This window comes from Clavelina lepadiformis, chromosome 3 (assembly GCF_947623445.1).
Source record: "Clavelina lepadiformis chromosome 3, kaClaLepa1.1, whole genome shotgun sequence".
Taxonomy (NCBI): Eukaryota; Metazoa; Chordata; class Ascidiacea; order Aplousobranchia; family Clavelinidae; genus Clavelina; species Clavelina lepadiformis.
In genome coordinates this window covers 10,040,151-10,059,188 of record NC_135242.1, presented here as the reverse complement: position 1 = coordinate 10,059,188, position 19,038 = coordinate 10,040,151, and the positions used below count along the sequence as shown (strand labels likewise).

The 19,038-nt window shown below is 34.4% G+C and overlaps 1 protein-coding gene across 1 annotated transcript; it reads right to left on the bottom strand.

The window, feature by feature from the left end:
* Position 1: 1 nt before the first annotated feature.
* LOC143448771 (uncharacterized) lies at positions 2-18,823 on the bottom strand. Its single transcript, XM_076948635.1, has 34 exons — positions 18,641-18,823; positions 17,351-17,386; positions 12,180-12,269; positions 11,235-11,270; positions 10,281-10,334; positions 9,954-9,980; positions 9,794-9,829; positions 9,027-9,057; positions 8,891-8,913; positions 8,779-8,814; positions 8,283-8,330; positions 8,101-8,148; positions 7,657-7,710; positions 7,148-7,201; positions 6,955-7,008; positions 6,716-6,769; positions 6,143-6,250; positions 5,985-6,038; positions 5,692-5,745; positions 5,543-5,587; positions 5,309-5,362; positions 4,237-4,290; positions 4,072-4,125; positions 3,681-3,752; positions 3,399-3,434; positions 2,782-2,826; positions 2,590-2,622; positions 2,228-2,374; positions 1,988-2,042; positions 1,500-1,607; positions 1,332-1,412; positions 914-991; positions 423-596; positions 2-350 (listed from the first exon to the last, which is right to left on the bottom strand). Exons 1-34 carry the CDS (start codon positions 18,821-18,823, stop codon positions 208-210), a joined length of 2,259 nt encoding a protein of 752 aa, XP_076804750.1. The 3' UTR covers positions 2-207.
* Between the last annotated feature and the right edge of the window lie 215 nt (positions 18,824-19,038).

Here is a 19,038-nt window from a genome sequence, read left to right as displayed (position 1 = left end):
GTTTCAAATTTGGCCTTTATTTATATAGCACAAATCGATGATACACTAAGAAAAAAATACAAAAAATCCCACATACCAAAGCACTAAAAACATGGCGACGATGATGATGACACAAACAAAAAAGCGAAATGCATATAGCTAAATAAGTTTGCACACACAGTAAGCCCCACGGTAGCGCACAAACTCAAATCTTCAGCGTAATATTTATTAAAAGTTGATCGATCCTAGGACTGGCCGCCGACGTCGTTCAGATGTTGCACGACGTCTTGTATTTGTTTCTTCGGTTTCACTTCCACTTTCTTCAACTTCTGCTGAAGCAGTTAATTCATCAGGGCCTTTCAAACCTGGTCCTGTAAAAAGAGTTTAACACCATAAACTATTTTAATATCTTTCCTGATTGTGTAGTTACTGGATAAACTTACCTTTGGGTGCTTCCACGCTCCGTAAAGAGCCCCTCAAACAAGTAGATGGATCACAATATCCTGGAGGGCCAACTGCTCCTTGTGGTCCAGGGTATCCAGGTGGCCCTGAAAGACCTGGTTCTCCACGTTCACCATTCCTACCATCTTGTCCATATCCAGGCGGGCCTTGAGATCCTTCAAAAAAGCAAATACTTGGCATACCAAAGAAAATAAAACTTAAATTTTATAGTCAAGGATATTTCCTGGACAAAACCTATTCATATTTAAGTTTTCTCTCTATTAACAGTATCCATTACAAACAATAATTTATCTATATTGGCAATGGCCTAAACGTGGAAGTCAACGTTTAAATTAAGGTAAATATGCTCTTTACACATTAAATATTTGGTGGTAATTAAAACAAAGTGAAATAATCCTTATTTCCGCCACCATTATTTCATGAAATAAATGTGCTGATACAAACAAGTTATACATAATTTTCAAAGAAGTACCTGGTGGACCTGGCAGGCCCATTCCACCTGGCATTCCAATTCCATGAGCTCCACGATCACCCTTGTCACCAGAAGACCCTGGAAAGGTACAAATGGAAAAATTTGTAAATGGATATATCAATAAAAGCTTCAAAATGCCAATTTATTTATGGTATAATTTTTATACACATAAAATACATAACAAGTACTATAAATCGCAGTATAATATCTACATAGTTGTCTTATCATTTAACAATGTGTCTACTACTGTTGTTAAAACAATTTTTACTCTTATTGTTTCTGAAAATTTGCATGTTTATGCAAAACATTTTACCCTATGTGAACTAAACTATCAAAAACAGTTATAAATGATAATATAATGATGAAAACCAATAAATTAATTGTCTCTACAAAATACACAATTATTTGTCCGTAATACCTTTCGGTCCAGATGTACCAGACTGACCAGGAGGACCTTGCAATCCAGTGGACCCTGGTTTGCCGGATAAGCCAGGTTGACCTAAAACGTGAATGCATAAAACATATTGTTTTGCATATGTAATTTATAATATATATAATTGCATGATGTGGTAGTTGACAAACCTACCTTGCTCTCCTTGAACTCCACGTAAACCAGGTTCTCCAGGTGGCCCAGGGGGGCCAGGTCTTGCAGAAATACCTCTTGGTTGAGGGCTTCTCAAACCTCTCATTTCGTCTGAAATAAAAACGATATATAGATGTATTGTGATAGTAAACGATGCCACAAACTATATCCTAATCGACAAAATATCACAAGAAAAATAAGTCTTTATACAGTTTACATGCATGTTATATGACTTTCATCAAGTATTATACCAACATAATTAAATTAATTATCATATTTAATGACATACAAAACATACGACAGTAGGGTGTATTCAGAATCAAACTTATGAAATATATGTAATGTCTAAAGCAATCAGTATCGATTGATATATTGCTTTCCTACACCATAGTGCACTTGTTTTACAATATAGTGGTTACACAAGACATTGCAACAGCAATCAAAGATGTAAACAACGTGACAGATATTTGATGATGAGGCAGTATGTTTACCTTGAAGTACACGGCGTATTAGTTCCAAAATATGTTGGTCACTTGGCATTGTGCCCTGACAAATAATTAATTTGTTGCATTGGGGTTTAAAATAAAAGTTGAAAAGTGTTAACTCTAAGTCAATAAATTAAGCCATTCACACATTTACAGTAAGTTTTAATTCGGATTCGAAATAGTAATCAATAACTTTCAAATTTACAGAATTAATAATTCTTGATACGCTATGAACGGGACACTTACAGGAGGTCCTTGCCGCCCAGTTCGTCCTCTTGGGCCTTTCATTCCATCCGGCCCTCTGGGACCAGATTGACCACGAGGTCCTTGTGATCCGGGCAATCCTCCTGGCCCTACTGGTCCTCTCTGTCCATTTTCACCTGGTGTACCCGGCTGAATACAAAAGAGCAAGCATTACTATAATAAATGTTGCATAATACACGTTTTCATCGATAAAGTTACGCTCAAATTATAATTAGGGCACAATGTCCCCTGGAGGCAATAGCATAACCATATTTTAAAACTATTAAATTAAGAACTTGTCAATTAATTATATATTAATGTGAAAGAACCATTTTTAGCTAATTACTACTGTAAAGATCACTTACGGATCCACGTTCTCCAGGGATGCCACCTTCTCCCTGAATGAAAACAGATATTAACCACAAAAATGGACAGGAAAAATTGAATAACAAAATCCTTCATAAATTTTACTAAAAGTTTTTTAGATCATACTGCACAACAAAAATAATAATAGTAGACTTCCAATAAAATGTATAATGAATTGATCAAAATGTTACCTTTGGTCCTGCTGGACCTTCCAATCCTTCTGGGCCATCATTTCCCTGTAATAACAAAAAAAACTTATTTACATAATATATGTAATCTTTGTAGTTGAAGTCAGTTTAATGTGACCAAGTTTAATGTGCAAAAACTACCAACGTCCCAAGACCAAACTTTTCCGGGTTCATATGAACATGAATATCAAGCATTTCTACATTAACGAACCCTAACTTTGTTCAGCTCAGTCCTAAATGACAGTACACTATAAATATTACACTCCATTCTGGATGCAACATAACGTAATCAATAATGAAGGAAAGTTATTCAGCTCTTGAAAACATGACGTGGTTTGACAATGACATTCAGTAAAACATATTGAATATGAAAGGTTTTAACTTTAAAAGTCCCTATTGAGTAAATTTTTATCTTTACTAATGCTTTTGCTAACTCAAGAATTTCATTGGTAATGCTCCACTCAGGTTCGTCGTGATAGTATTTATGTTCATCCAAATCTTGCAATTAGGTAATTATTCAATAATTCTATCCGAGTTTGGTTTTGACTAAAATAGTACATAAGCCCAACAACTACACCCAGTTGCAAGCATAATAAAAGTAGATGTAAAATATTGCTTACAGGTTCACCCTTAGCACCAGTCATTCCAGAAACTCCCTGAAACGTAAAACACATCATCAGACCTTATCTACTTACTGGTGAAGTTAATATGCTGAAGATAGAAAGTTATGACTGTAAAAATGTGAAATGAGTCCTTTGAGCATTCAGTAAAGTTTTTATAGCAACTGGTTGCAATATATTATATATAATTTTCTGAGAATCATTTTCAATCGTACTGTGAGACCATTTTTCTTAACAGAATTAAAAATGATTTAACACAAATGGCTTTATGTGAAATTTTACCTTGTGTCCTTTAATTCCAGGAAGCCCTCTTTCTCCTGGCTGACCTTGCATACCCGGTTCACCGAGATCACCCTGACATTAAAATTGTGCTTAAATAAAAACTGACTAATGAAATAATAGAACAAGATGTACGCATGTTATGATTAAATATATTCCACTTATTACAAAAAAATAATATTGTAAATAATGTGATGGCAATGGAAAATAACAGAAACCGTGTCTCATTTTTTATTAAATGAGCAACAATTTAAGGTGCAGTAGGAAAACTGACCATAAGGATACAGAAAACACAAAAGTTTTTAGTCAGAATATGCACAATAAATCTCTTCTAGTCTGGTTAACTGGCCATCAAACTGTACCACTGGAATTATTTATTGTGAAGAAAAAGTACCTGTTCTCCACGTGGACCACGGGGACCATCTTCACCTTGTGGGCCAACTTCACCCTAATACAAAGTACCAAATTTGTCATTTTGTACTGGTACATGGATAAGATCAAAGTCTAGCTACAACATTGAGTAAAGCATAGTAAAATCTAATTTTAGAAATACACATACCTCTTTTCCTTGTTCCCCACGTGGTCCTTGTATACCAGAAGGACCTGGAGGGCCCTAAAAAGTGCAACTATGATAATATAAGATACAATTCTCATATTTTAAATATATAATATACTTTAAACAAACAAAGTTTTATTACTTCGTTTTTCACAACGTTCTACATTTTTTATTTCATTTTCTAAAACCACAAAGAAATTAAGATTTAAGGCATTTGTGGTTCATGGTTTAAGGTTGTATGAAAGCGCTACAAGTTGTATTCAATGGAAGGAAAATTTTTTAATTGAAAAATGCTGCTTATTTGTTTATCAGACCAAGCAAAATTTTGTTCATAGTAATGGAGTAGTAACTATGAAGACAGAGATGAGACATGATAACTTAAGATCTGACCGAACTAGCAGACTTGAAAACAGATACCCATCCTACGCCCATCAAAAAATAAGAATAAATAGTTTCCAAGCATGGTTATGATTAAATATCTGCACTATTTGAGTACTCATGCACTTACATGTTAACACTAATTCTATGTCATCTAATTGTAAATTATGTTGCAATGGGGGATATTTTTATTGGTTGACAGAGCTTTTTCATGTTGATAGCAATATAAATTGAATGTTCCTATAAATAAAATTTTCAGGATTGAGTAACTAGCAGTTTAAATTGTTAATTTTTTGAAAGAATTCAACCTACCAACATGGTTTCAGTTTACAGTAAAAATAAAATACAACCACTTTCTTATGCTTTTCCTGCCGCCAATAGAATAAAAATAAATAAAAAAATAAAAAACTTAAGTAAGTCTTTAATAATAAGCCTTTAAAACAAACTAATAATTTAATAAACTTTAGTCATTTTAGTAGCAGCTACCCACTTCTGTGGAAATAATATAGTGAATTTTCTAATACAAAAACTTGTACTGTATTCATTACGTTAATCGAAAACAATTCTGTTTAAAACACAAACTAAATGTTTGTGTAATTTTTGCTAGAAGGTGTCCCTTGTCATTCTTCAAGCTTAAAGTTTCAAATAACTTGTTAACATACTTTTATAGATACTGCAAAAAAACTAGACAACGAACCTCTGAACCTTTGTCTCCGCGATCACCATCACGACCAGGACGACCAGTTTCTCCCTACAATACATTTGCAAATAGCATAGCTGCTGCTGCTTTGTGAACACATTGTGATAATTTCTTGATTTAAACAGTAATATTCATATCCAATATTTTAATATTTATTGGATATTGAACAACAGTAATATCCAAGATTTATAAAACTTGGGAAGAAAAATGTTGCAATATCATACAACTCACCGGCACGCCATTATTTCCTGATTCTCCTCGGTCACCTTTAACGCCCTATAACAGTATTATAGCACTTGCAAAAATTCATCCACTACAATTTTTTTAATAATCACTAATCAGATTATCTACATTGTCGATGTGGTATTAAGTGAACCTACTGGTTGTCCTTGAGGTCCTTCAATTCCTTTAGGTCCTGGTTGTCCATTGCGCCCCTAAAAATAGTTAATAAATAGCTTTAAAAACAATGATGATGTACAACCTGCTAAAACATGGATCAATCGCTAACATTATCACAACCAACTCCTAACTCAGTGTTCTTTTAATAAAAATGAAATTGTCAATTACGTCATTTTCAAAAGAACGTGCTGTTTTCCACATTTTATTATTGATACAAAGGATAAAGCAACTACTAATTATTGAAGGTAAAGCAAATAAAGGCTTATTATCTCACTCTTTCTCCAGGTGTGCCAGGTATACCATCAGAGCCCTCTCGGCCAGGCAATCCCTGAAAAAGATTTGTCGAAGTTATGTAAAAGTGAAACTTTTGTTTGAGGTGCTTTTTGCCTGGGTAAAACATCAATATTGAAATTTTGTATGACATTAACTTACTGGTTCTCCAGGAAATCCAGGTGGTCCCAAGTTACCTTGGTTTCCTTTTTCTCCTGGACCTCCTTTACTACCAGTCTCTCCTGGTGGGCCAGAGGGTCCTTCCTCTCCCTGAAAATGACAATAAAAAATGTACATTTTTGAACAAAAAAGATTATCTATTACAATTTGCTTCATAGAAAGTATAGAGAAGATGTTAAGAATCTGTGAGGTCAACACGGTTTAATATTTCTTCACACCACATGAAGTTTAATATTTGACGCTGGCGTCTGTTATACATATTTAGGATAAAACTTAAAATCCTAATAAAATCTTTGACAACAAAATTTTTGCTAATAAATTAGGTCACTTTTGTACGATATCTCTAGCTTCGTAGTTAGTGTAAATAAATGGCAAGTTTAAAAGACAATGCAATCTGCTGGTAGTTCTATTAGCCCTATTTGATTTAATCATTTTCAATTTTTCTGTAAATGCTGGAAACCAGACAAAATAATCAACTGTACAATAGTTCCACTTTTAGCTAAGTCCAAAACGTAACAAGCATAAATAAAAAAAACAAAAAAAGCTAAATTATACCTGAATGCCAGGTTCTCCAGGCGGTCCGGACTCTCCTGGCAAGCCAATAGGGCCCTTTTATACAAAAAGAGTTAATGTGAAAGCAGTAGTTTGAAATGTTACTCAAACCTTGATATTAAAAAACCTAATTATTTAAGTCACTGAATCTAATAAATACCAAACTATATAATACAATTGAAATGTTTTACTAGCCTGCTAAGTTTTAAGTTTTGAACCAACTGATAGTACTAAAAACTTACAGTTTCACCCTTCCGTCCATCTTCGCCAGAGTACCCTCGAGGTCCACGTGGACCCTGTTTTTGAACAATATTTAATATGAGTAATTTTAATACATAAAAGATGTGCTATCATTGTGGTATTTTAACATAATGAACAAAACAATGCAGAACAATACCATAAAACTCAAATGCAATAAAAAAAATAAATTCCTACCGCTTCTCCACCTGGTCCAGGTGGTCCCTGAGGCCCTTCTAGACCAACTCCACCCTAAATAATATTATTACTTAAACTATCTTACTGAACAAAGGTCATTACTATAGTGGTAATTGTGATACATCATATCATATTAGATGCAAGTTATATTTTGATTCGTGTGTGTTTGTTTGTCGATCTATCAGCAACATTATGCTAAATTTATTATCTTGGTTTTGTTCAAACTTTCAAGATAACCTACTTTCAAGATTATGGGAATAAACTGAATAACTTTTGGGCTGAAAGCGAAAAACTCATAGTAGGGCCCCTGTCCACTTACCTTTCTCTATTTCGATGAAACAGCTGCATATCTGACAGGGCCACATAAGGGTAATAAGCTGCCTTAGCAGAGGCATGCACCCCCTTGAGGGCTTTTTGTTTATAGTACATAAATATTTCCATTCATTTTGGCATAACATATGTTTAATTGGATGCTGTCATATTGTCATTTAAACAGAACAAAATACTACCTTTGGTCCCAGTTTACCATCAGGTCCCATTTCTCCCTTCCAACCTTTATGACCCTTAAAATAAGATAAGTACAATTAAATTTTTGTTTGGTTTACTTCAAGCGTTGGGCCGAAAAATACAAATGGCCATTAAACATCTTTCCTGCAGTCCTAAATTGTTCTAAAACCAAAGTTAAACCTGTTAATTTAACCCATGTGTTTTTAGTATAATTGGTGCCAAAATTTAATGTAAAACATTTTCAAAATCATCCTTGGTTGAAATAACAGCAATTTTACACAAATTTTCCCATTCTGTTCATTATAAAGTCAATAAATGGCTTTTCATACAAACCAATCATGCAAGAAAAAAAGAAATAAAGATTATTTATCTATGCATGATGTAATTTTTGATAGCAGGTTTCATCAAATTAATTTTAAAACAAACAATCCACAATTTTCGCTTACTTTTGGACCAGGAAGTCCAGGTGGTCCAGGAGCTCCTCTCGGTCCATACTAAAGGTAGCAAAGTTGAAATAAAATTTCTCTGATTTTTAACATAACTGTGAATACTTTTAACATTTGCAAAAAGCATTAGCTCTACTATTGAGACAGACTCAAATAAACATGACAATCTTTAAAATACATACAAAACCCTCTCTCGTCCCTTCGTCAGTAAATCCAGATCCAACATCCCCCTAGCAAAAAGCATAAAAAGTGTCATGGTAACGTGGAATGTATTACTTATTCACCCAATTGCAATTAAATTTGGTTGCATATAATATATAATGTATGGCAGGCATATCAATCAAGTACAGTTACATTGGTATGGAGCAGGGATGTCCAACCTGCGGCCCGCCTGAGATTTTTGTGCGGCCCCCTAGTCATTTTCACTCCAAAAGTATGTACTTTATGCACCCATTTTTCTTGAAATTTAATAGGTTCTGCGGCCCATTGAATTATTTCAAGTGACAATGCGGCCCACTATAATAAAAGGTTGGACATCCCTGGTATGGAGGATAAGTTCCAATGGTGACACATTTATTGTTCAATTTTTTCATTTGTTAGACTTGATATTTACATAAATAAACAGCATTTGATAATTTTAAAATAACATTTAAAATTGAGCATAAAGCAAATTCTCACCCCTGAAGATCCAGGTCCTGGTGGTCCAGGTAGCCCCTGCATGATTAATATAGATCAAAAACTAAAACAAAACGAACGTTTATGTACAGTGTCAATGTTACCATGTACTTACCCTTTCCCCTTTTTGTCCTTTCTCTACCTAAACAACATGGCATGTTATTTTATGTGGCTCACTATGTATATTTTGCTTAAATCATGTCAAAAGTATGAAAGTACTTCGAAAACTTAAATTCAAAAGTAAACAGTACTTGCCTCTCCAACATTATTAGCGGCTTCTCCCTAAAATTACATTCAAAATAAATATAAGGATTGGTTATTGTTGAGTATTACTTTTTCTACAGTGATACTACTTCTACTTTATTGCCATTTTTCCTGAAAAAAGAACACTGGAGTCTTATATTTTATGCTTCAATATAATACTTCAAAGCATAATACTAACACTTAAATTATGGTTAGTTTTGGAGTAGGTCTTGTAATATTGTAATACTTATTGGCTCAAATGCAACCGCATTTATCTACTTTTTTATTTATTTTACGACATTTTTTTGTTTTTAGTATCAAACAAAGTTTATGAAACCATCGAAAACACAACCAACATTGCTTGTAGTGTGATTTTTAATTTACACTGATAATTACATCAATTGGCAAAAGAGCTTTGGTACTACATAACCACAAAAGAGGTTTAGAGAAAAGGAAGAATCTCAAATACAAAGTGTCACACCTAAGTAACAGCATAAATGTAGCATAAAAATTGCCAATAAGGAAATATTCGACTAGCACAATAAAAAGTAATGCTGATTTATCTAGACTACATATCATTAGTGTAAATCCTTAGATTAATAACGGCACAGCTAATAATTGCATATTATCCTTCAATCATTCATGATGGCATCTAACAAAACTGATATTTCGTTTAGATTTGCATTTACCCCAGCTTCTATTCAAGTACATGCCCCAAACTGATAAATATATTAATAAAACAATATTTTAAACAGATAAACATCAGGTATCCTACCGGTGGTCCAGGTTCTCCAGGAAGGCCTTGTGGACCCTAAAAACAAAACATTTTAACCAAAAATAAAAATTTTTAAATACATGGCTTTTCAAAAAAAAAACTTAGCTGTAATTACAATACATTATTAACATTACACTGAAAAGTATTTCAAAATACTAACTTCTTGTCCAACTTGACCAGGTGGTCCCTGCACAAAAAATAAATATTGTTGTATTGGTAATAATAATAGAAATATGGTCACAGTTTGTATTCTATTGGCTATATACTCTGTACCATAATGATTACAGTTAATAAGACATGCCAAATAATGTGTGTTTGCAGGATTAAAAGATCAAAAATCAGGATTACAAACTGGTGAAGCCCAAAACATAGTGGTTAGGTATATGAGGACCAATTTTAAAATTTCCCATTGTGTTACTTTGATTATATGATAATTATTTGGTATGGCAATAATTTTTGCAATAAAAAAAACTTGAAAGACACTTACTATTGAGCCTGGGAGACCTATTCCTCCAGCTTCACCATCATTTCCTGGTGGACCCTACAAACAGTTCCACTTTAAAAAATAAACTACAAAGTGACAAACTAAAAATGCTCTTTTGGCAGCAAAGCTTTCTGATCTATTTATAAGTCATACAACGTGTTTTATTAAAGTAACCAGACTATAATGTGGGTGCTACGCTGCCTACGCATCCATTATTGACAAAGATCATAATTAGTATCAAATTTTGAACAATAACTTGTCAGCAAAGATGTCCATTCATGATTTCCCACTAATATTGTCTGTAGTCTTAAATTTAAAAATAGACAAGCTATGATCTTTTATGGGACACATATGGGAATACAGTAGTACATTCAATTTGAGTAAATAAACAGCATTAAGTATGAAATGGTATTGCAGCATACAAACTGTCTTTTTCAATTTTAAAAAAGCTCAGATAGTGAATAGACACGTCAAGAAAAAAATCTGCAGTAACTGAGTTAAATGGATAAGAAAAGATGGGGAAATTTTTTCTATCTTAAACAAAGCAATAGTCAAAGTTTACCTAACACTGCAATAAAACAGGCTCCACATGTGTGAATTTGGTATGCTGTAGCAACCAATACAGTATGCTATCAAAACCTTTATCTTTAGACGTTGTTAATGATATTGCTTGCTAAAATGCATTTTTGGTTGACATATTTATTATTACTTTTTTTAATTTCTTGTTTTGCTGCCCCACTTAAATGTTGTTTATTAGAGAAACAGAATATGAGTAAATGCTGTCAATGCTTTGCTATAAGACATTACAGTTAAGCACAATACAATTGTATTTTGCTGCTACTGTGGTAATACACCAGCAAAATACCTTTACCATATCGAAGTTATATATAAATTTACATAACAATGACTATTTTTTCTTAACTGTACACTATTATAATTGTTCTACAGCTGTCTTACCTGTAATCCTTGCAGGCCTTGCAGACCTCTTTCGCCCTGCATTTTATAATAAAACAGAATAACATACTGTTATATTGTATGAAAACATTATATTATCTATGGACATATTATTGTACAACTTCATTACAAGGTGGTTATCGGGGATCATAAATATGCCCTGCAAAAAAGTGAATTTGCTTTAAATCAGGGTGATTGAAAACGTGATTGTTTAAGAGCAAGGTCTTGGGATTTATGAATCATCTGCCAAAAGTACCCAAGAGCCAAAAGCATGTTATTGTACAGACATTATTATACGGATGTCGTTCTAAATTTGAGTGTAGTTCAAAAAACAATTTATTGCTCAACTAACGACTTTTTAATTAGTGGTCCGGGCCTTGAGTCCACCAAAAGTATGACATTCCTGTACTACAAAACAACTATTAATTTATTTATAACAATATCTCAGTCTATTTGGAGATCGTTTCTATACCACGTTACATTTGAGTTGTATCACGATTTATGAAATGAGCTTTCTCCTTTGAATTACAGTTTTGAATGACCATTCCAAGGAATGTAATAACCAAATGTCACAGATAATCCCTTAATTCAATATGTTACTTCACATTTTTGTTATTGTTTTCACGCTAAAAAACTCCAAAAAAATAAACTATCTTAAAAAACTTAACTCCAGATCGCAAAAATATATGTTCAGTTAACCTCACCTAAAATGTGCACTAGTAAAAAGTTAACCATACCAAAGTTCGTGCGTTTATTAAATCCACTTTTTTGCCTAAAAAGTGGATAAAAAGCTTTATACCCAGCAAAAAAAATTCCAGTACCTAATATAACAATATGCAAATACACCTACAAAGCATATTCTACTTCACATCAATGGAACACTTTTTTGGGCTCATAAAAACAGCAAATATTACTTGATATTTAAACTTTAGAAAATATCATACATACATCTACTCCATCAATCCCAGGAATACCCTCAATCCCTGGAGAACCAATGCTACCTTTCTCGCCTCTTTCACCATCTACACCAGGTGGACCCTAAATACTAGTATCCTTTAGCAAAGTTCATCAATAAACATGTTTTCTAATAAATGAAAACACATAACAAACTTATAAATAAGCACAACTAAATTGATTACAAAATTTTGAAAAAATCACAACTTTTTTAGAAGGCAGTAAAAATGGTTGAATAATAATTTAGATGATAAATTTTCTGAGTTTTTTCTTAGACAAAGGCAAAGCAAGCTCAGATATGGACTGAGTTGATTGCTTTAAAATAGATGATGACAAGACACTAGTGAGTTGTATAAAATAAAATTGAATTGGGTTCAGCAGTGTAACCGTAACAGCAAAATTTAGCAAATGAATATGTTTTGCTGTCTTACATTGAAAGATTTACATTATATAATAATAATTATATTGTGGGAGGCAAATAACTACCTGTTACGAGGATAACAAAACAAATTACTCTTGACAAAAACGAAACACTTATGTCAATCCAATTTATATCAAAAATCTGCGTTAATAACACACATTACTAAAAATGCAAAAAAAGACCCATAAATCCACAAACATTTACAAATGAGAACATTTCTTGATAAGCACCTAAGTTTTGAAAATGGTGCATCATTTCCATTAAAAATACTTTGGATATGGTGCATAGTTGATCTGGTTTACTATTAAATTATCTCACCTCTTAATAAATTACACAAAAACCTCTAACTTTTGTACAATTTTCAATATTTAATTAGATGACTCTTTCAATCCAAGCGGCTCTTTATATATGTAGCAGAGTAGTTGGAGCGCTGAGGTCACCAATGCTTTTTTAAGGTGTTTTGAGCAACCGAAACGGAGATTTTTTAAACAGAGATTTTGTTTAAATTCCTTTGGCCCGACTGAGCAATGCCTGCTTCATGACGTAGTTGCTTGCTTCACAACGGGAAATGGATTTCCTGTCAAACCGACCAAAGCGTTTTATGACCGCAAAATGGTTATGGAAGAAATGATTGATTGAAGATCGGTATGCAGTCACTTTAGGGATTAGCCAGTTAGCTACAACACGGATTTAGCCTCATTATCTGTAGATCGATTTATTATTACAGTTTTTTTGTTTTGTTAGCATTCCCGTCTGTCAACTGCAGCCTTGAACGTGTATAATTTCCATTTCTTTTGAAATTGTGTTGTGTGTTATTTCAGGACAAATGTCTCAACGTAAACGCTGCTCTGATAATACTAACAATCAAACTATATACCAGTTCTTCCCTCGTAAACAAAAAACACCAGATGTTGATACTTCAAACCTAGAAAGTTCACCTTCAAACAACACCATAAGTTTGCTTAATGAGTGGTCTTCTTCTGAAGATATTCAACAGAACCAAGATATTTCAGCAACATCTTCAACAGTTGTGACGTCTGGTGGCTTACTCTGATTGTCTACACAGGGCTTCCCAAACTTTTTTGCTCGCGACCCCTTTCAAACTTCTGAAGTTTTCCACGACCCTTCACGTTTAAATTGATTAAATTAGCAGTGCGAAACATACATTAGTCATTAGTGAAATTTATTGAGATGCAAAGAGTAAAGACCGAATTCAAGCAACCAGTACTCAAAGTCTACTTACTACTTTACACATATATAGGCTACTGGAAACAAAAAAGCACACACATTTATTCAGTGTGATTGATGCGACTGCTTTCTGCTACAAAGCAAGTCCAGCCGTGGCTCAATATCTGTTAATGCTGGTCTCAAGGCGGTTTCAATGTTGATTAGGCTGGAACGATATTTTGTTTCGATTGTATTTTGTACTTCGTGTAAAATTGGTATACGCTCTGCGACCCCTGAAGTTCGTTACGCGACCCCTTGCGGGGTCGCGACCCCCAGTTTGGGAAGCCCACTCTACAGTACAAGGGATAAAAAAGAAATGGTTTTTGCTTAATCGCCTCTTCTAAAAATTTCTCTTCTGAAATCTCGGCTTCTGGAAAGCGTCTTCTAAAAAGTAAGTTTTGGAAAATTTGCTGGATAGTGGAAACAAAGGAGCGAAAGCACAAACAATGGAGTCAATAGTTGAATAGACAAAGGAGTTCTCAAGGCAAAATAAAGTCTTTGGCTTTACTTACTTCCAATACACTAATATAGCATCGCTGTAGTACAGTAGCTCATTAAGTTGAACAGGTGTAGAAAATGGAAAGGCTGTTCGAGGGTGTAGGACACAGACATCCGGTCAAAGTACGCAGGGCACCGTTTATGACAGCGTTGATATGCGTAGTGTGTGCAGGCAATTGCGACACCAGACAGGGGGACGATTGCTTAGTTGGCAGTGAAATAGACCGAGGCCAAGGCTGCTGTATGTAGAATAGCCCCAGCGCCCCACCTTGTGCCAACCGCTGTCAATTTATCAACGTCGCTTGATATGCAGATAGAGCTGTGAGATTGAAAACTTCAGCGCCGAACTTTTCCTTAGTCTCGAAGATATCTCCGATGTCTGGGATCTTAAGGGGCACATGGTCTGCAGCTGACTTCCCATGTAGAGATCCTGCCTGCCCATGAGGGAGAAGAGGTTTGATCATGGGGTCGATAAGAGCGTAGATCAAGCGATCGGGGATTTTAAAGAAGATACACAAAGAGATATTGATCTATTTAATTGCAGAGTAAAATCAAATTGCAGAGATCAAATTGCATTGCAGAGCAAATCATCAAACTCGAGTGGCAAGTTAAGTCACTTACCTTTTATGATTAACTTGAGTCGAATCTTTTAGATAAGTGACTTAAGTCACTCGCGAGTCATTTGGCAAATCAAACTCGATCCAAGTCAAGTAAATTGATATCTAAAGCCAAACCATACAGAAAGCAAAATCACTGCTTGTGTCCAGTAGATACGTTTACAATTTAAATTTGCTTAGTTTTGCTGCCCCTTACGCATTCATATAACCTACAAACAAACTTTTTTTAAGGTTACTGCTTAATGTGTTTGGACCATTCGTTTCGCTTTAAAGCTGAATTCTAATCAACAATTTGAAACAACTCGACATAAGACGAGTCTTTTCAAATATCGATTCAAGCCAAGTCTTTCATGCAATTCTTAAGGGAGAAGACTCAAGTCAAGTCTTTGCAGAAGATGATTCTGTTCGAGTTCTTGGCAGAGTCGTAATGACTCAGCCAGTAACTCGACTTTTTCAACGACCTGACTTGATTCTAAAAAAAGTACTGTATATAAATGATTCGAGTTGGTTCGTTTGTAGTACGTTTCAGCATTAACCCTATTTTCACTAGGTGTGGCTTTTCCTGCGCACAGTCACATAAAAACGTGGCGTACAGTTGCATTGTTTGCTGTAGAAACTTGAAATTGGGTGACTTTTCCGAAAAAATGTTCAGCTATCTGTCCATGTTTGTTTTATAAAGTTGGAGTTTGTAATTTTTGAGATATTGTCATATTTTCATAATTTTTCTCTCTCTCCGCATTGAAGCGAATCTTTTTCGTTTACTCATTTGCGCACCACTAACTCGACTAACTATTCTCTTGCGTTCTCTTCTCGCGGTCAGCTGGTTTTCCGCACAGCGGGGGCGTGGCGTAACAAGAAAAATTTCTAGAAATGTATCACTTGTGGAAATACTCAATTTACACTAAATTCGCTTTCTTTTGTTTTACAATTATGATGTATACAGGAAGCCAGATGTTTTTGCTACAAACCTGTCAAAATCCGATCAGTTTACGACGTATAGTTTTCGAGTAATTAACGATTGAAAATGTGTGTGCAGTGTCGGCCACACCTAGTGAAAATAGCAAAGTCGCGAGCCCGGTATAGATTGGGTTAAGGTAAAACAAATCTCTATTCATTGATCCGAAAATATTAAACTATAACTTGAAATGAAGATATTTGTCTACGAACGTTTACGGTGCAACCAAGTGGAACAAATTTTGTAATAAACCTAAACGTTTCTGGTATGGTTTCGAATATAAATTGACTTGACTTTACTCGGTACATATTTACCAAATGATTCGACTTGACTCGAGTTTTAAACAGGAAATGACTCGACTTGATTTACGACTCGAGTTTGATGACTTGGTTACAACTTTGGTTTTTGGTTCTCGACTTCGAGATTTTTCTCCAGATTTTAGGAATTTTGTGGCGGTGTAAGCAGGAACACAGAAAGGTATATTATACACATCCAAGACTTCGCTGGTTGCCAGGTTCACCATACAGTATAAGTTCCAGGCAAATGTTGTCTGAACTTAAAACATTGTCTGGCTTTGTTCGCTGGTGGTAAACTCTTCTGAAAAAAACACCAGTGTTTCCTTCGTCAGGTGTTTCTACCCTCTTTAGATCAAATACTTCCTTTGCTTCTTTTGGCGCATCACCAACTGAATGGCGATTGCGTTTTCAGATATGAAGCACAGAGAAGGAGTGAGTTGACCGGCTCGCAATGCTGTTTAGAATGCTTCATGCCTTGCGGCTCATCCGTGAGCCGTTAAGTGTGTTAACGGATTCCGTACATGAATGTTGTAATTTTATTGTTTTTTTCGAGTGCTGATCCTTTTCAGGTATTTTAGATTAAGATAAAGTATGATTGCAAAATCTAACAGTTTAATTTATTTGACATATTACATTCATCACGACACATTTATAAGCAATAACATTTAATTATATTAATTCAGGTAAGTTCTAAACTGACCTATAACTTTTATAACAGAAGTTGTTGTTACGCTAACACATACAAGCTTGTAATTTGCAAGTACAAAAAGAAAGGAAAAACCTCAGCAAAGAACAAATATAGTTGTATGTAGGGGTAAGTTGAGAATATACTTAGACTTTGTAGCATATGGCATCACGAGATAACTTTCAAGTTGTAGAGTATTTTATGGAAAAATAATTGTCTTTTTTTTAAAGCGGGAAAGATAAGTTTGGATAAGATATAAGTTTTTATTTAATACATCATTATGCCAAATAGGTTTTGCAGGAAAATTTCTACGTCAATTCTTATATTCTTACGACACCGGCAGGGCAAGCCAAAGTATTATACCACTTCACAAAGGGTATAACCAATGCAAGTTAAAAAATTATGTGTGAAATATATTACTGTCTATATAATATAGGCTAAATATAAAGTAAATGAATAAACTTACCTGATCTCCAGGTGGTCCAGCCGGACAAACGGGACACTAAAAAGAAAATCGAACGTTTAAATTATATCGCTACTTGTGTTGTGGTCATAACACAAATTTTTAAACAAATGTCGATTTCAAAATTATGATCAGCAGGTGCATCAAATTATTCAGAGATCATGAAAACTTTGTTGCAAAACAGGAGATTTTCAGATGTAACCATGATTATCGTAAGCTAAAATAGTAAGAAACTAGACCATCGAGCTTTGGGTGTATCAAAATGTCTAGAACAGTGATCTACATCTTTCTCTTTTAACCTTGACGTAAGATGAAACAAAATATTCTTGGCAGACCGTAAAAAAACCACAACGTTGGAGAGGAAACCAAAGTGAAGACTGTTATCATCAGGCGGAACCGAGCATGATTTAAGACGACTGAAAAATGTTAACCTTGCCGTCTAGCCACACGCAAGTGGTATTTATGCTTTAAAAGATTACTGATTCTTATTTAACTTCCACATTACAAGGACACTATTACCCAGGTTTTTCTAAATTATATGGCAAATAAATGCCCAAAATGATTGCGTGTACAATTCCATTGCATTGGCAGGTTAATTTTGCTGCTACAGTACAATGCGTCAACTGTGTAAATATTTTTTAAACTTTTTACTTTTAACTAAGTAACAATCGCCATGTTGTTTATGGTCATTCCTTTCTCGTTTGGCTATATATAACAATAAAAAGGAACAGGACATTTCGATTCTTATTTAAACTGCAGGTATCGGTTTGTACAATGTGAGCTGCAAAAATCCGAAAAATTAAGTCAATATTTTTGTACTGCAACAAAACTGTGTGTTGTTAGCGTAATGAAAGTTTTATTTTGCTCAATCATGAAACAAATGCGGTCATTTGCCTGGAATAGAAAAGGTATTCGGCGGGCAACCAAATTTGCTTTCTAAGCAAGAAAACGGCTATTATACGCACTGAAAGTGTGTCTATTAATTTAAAATATCTCTATGCCTTTACATTGTAAATTAGCATCATGGTGGTTTTTTTATGCAAGCACGATATTTGTGTGCATATGTTTTGTTTCTTAAATTTAAGAAAATATCCATTATTATCCATTGCAAATAAAGTAAACGTGCTTGCTTTGGCGTTTATTTATTTGTTTATTTCGATTAAATATTATTTATTGCACACGAACGAAAACAGTTCTCGCGTAAGTGTTAATTATCATAATTAATTATCGTCACAAAGCCAACTCTACGTTTTTTGTGAAGTTTTCCACGGCAAAAAGTAATTTCTAACTTACTTCGCTATCTGGCGGGGTTGGTTCCACTCCGGAAAGGCCTTGTCTTTTCAATCTCTCTAATTTTGCATCTGTATTTTGACGACGATGTTTTCTCTTGCGTTTTTTGGCGTTGGAAATGTCACACAACAACGCTACCGTTGTTAGTAACACCAATGACAGTTTAAAACAAACTATCGCTCGCATTATTACGAGCCAAACTAGGCTAACTATGGTATCTGATACAATGAACTATGATGGAGTGGTGCGGGAAGAAGCCAGCAGTGACGCCCGCACTACTGACTTCAAATTTGTATGCTTTTCGCCAACCAGGCATTTTCCAGACAGAAAAAAAGTTTAAATCACAACTTCTCAAGAAAAACACCGCAAAACGGAAACCTGTATAGCATTACCGCACTTTA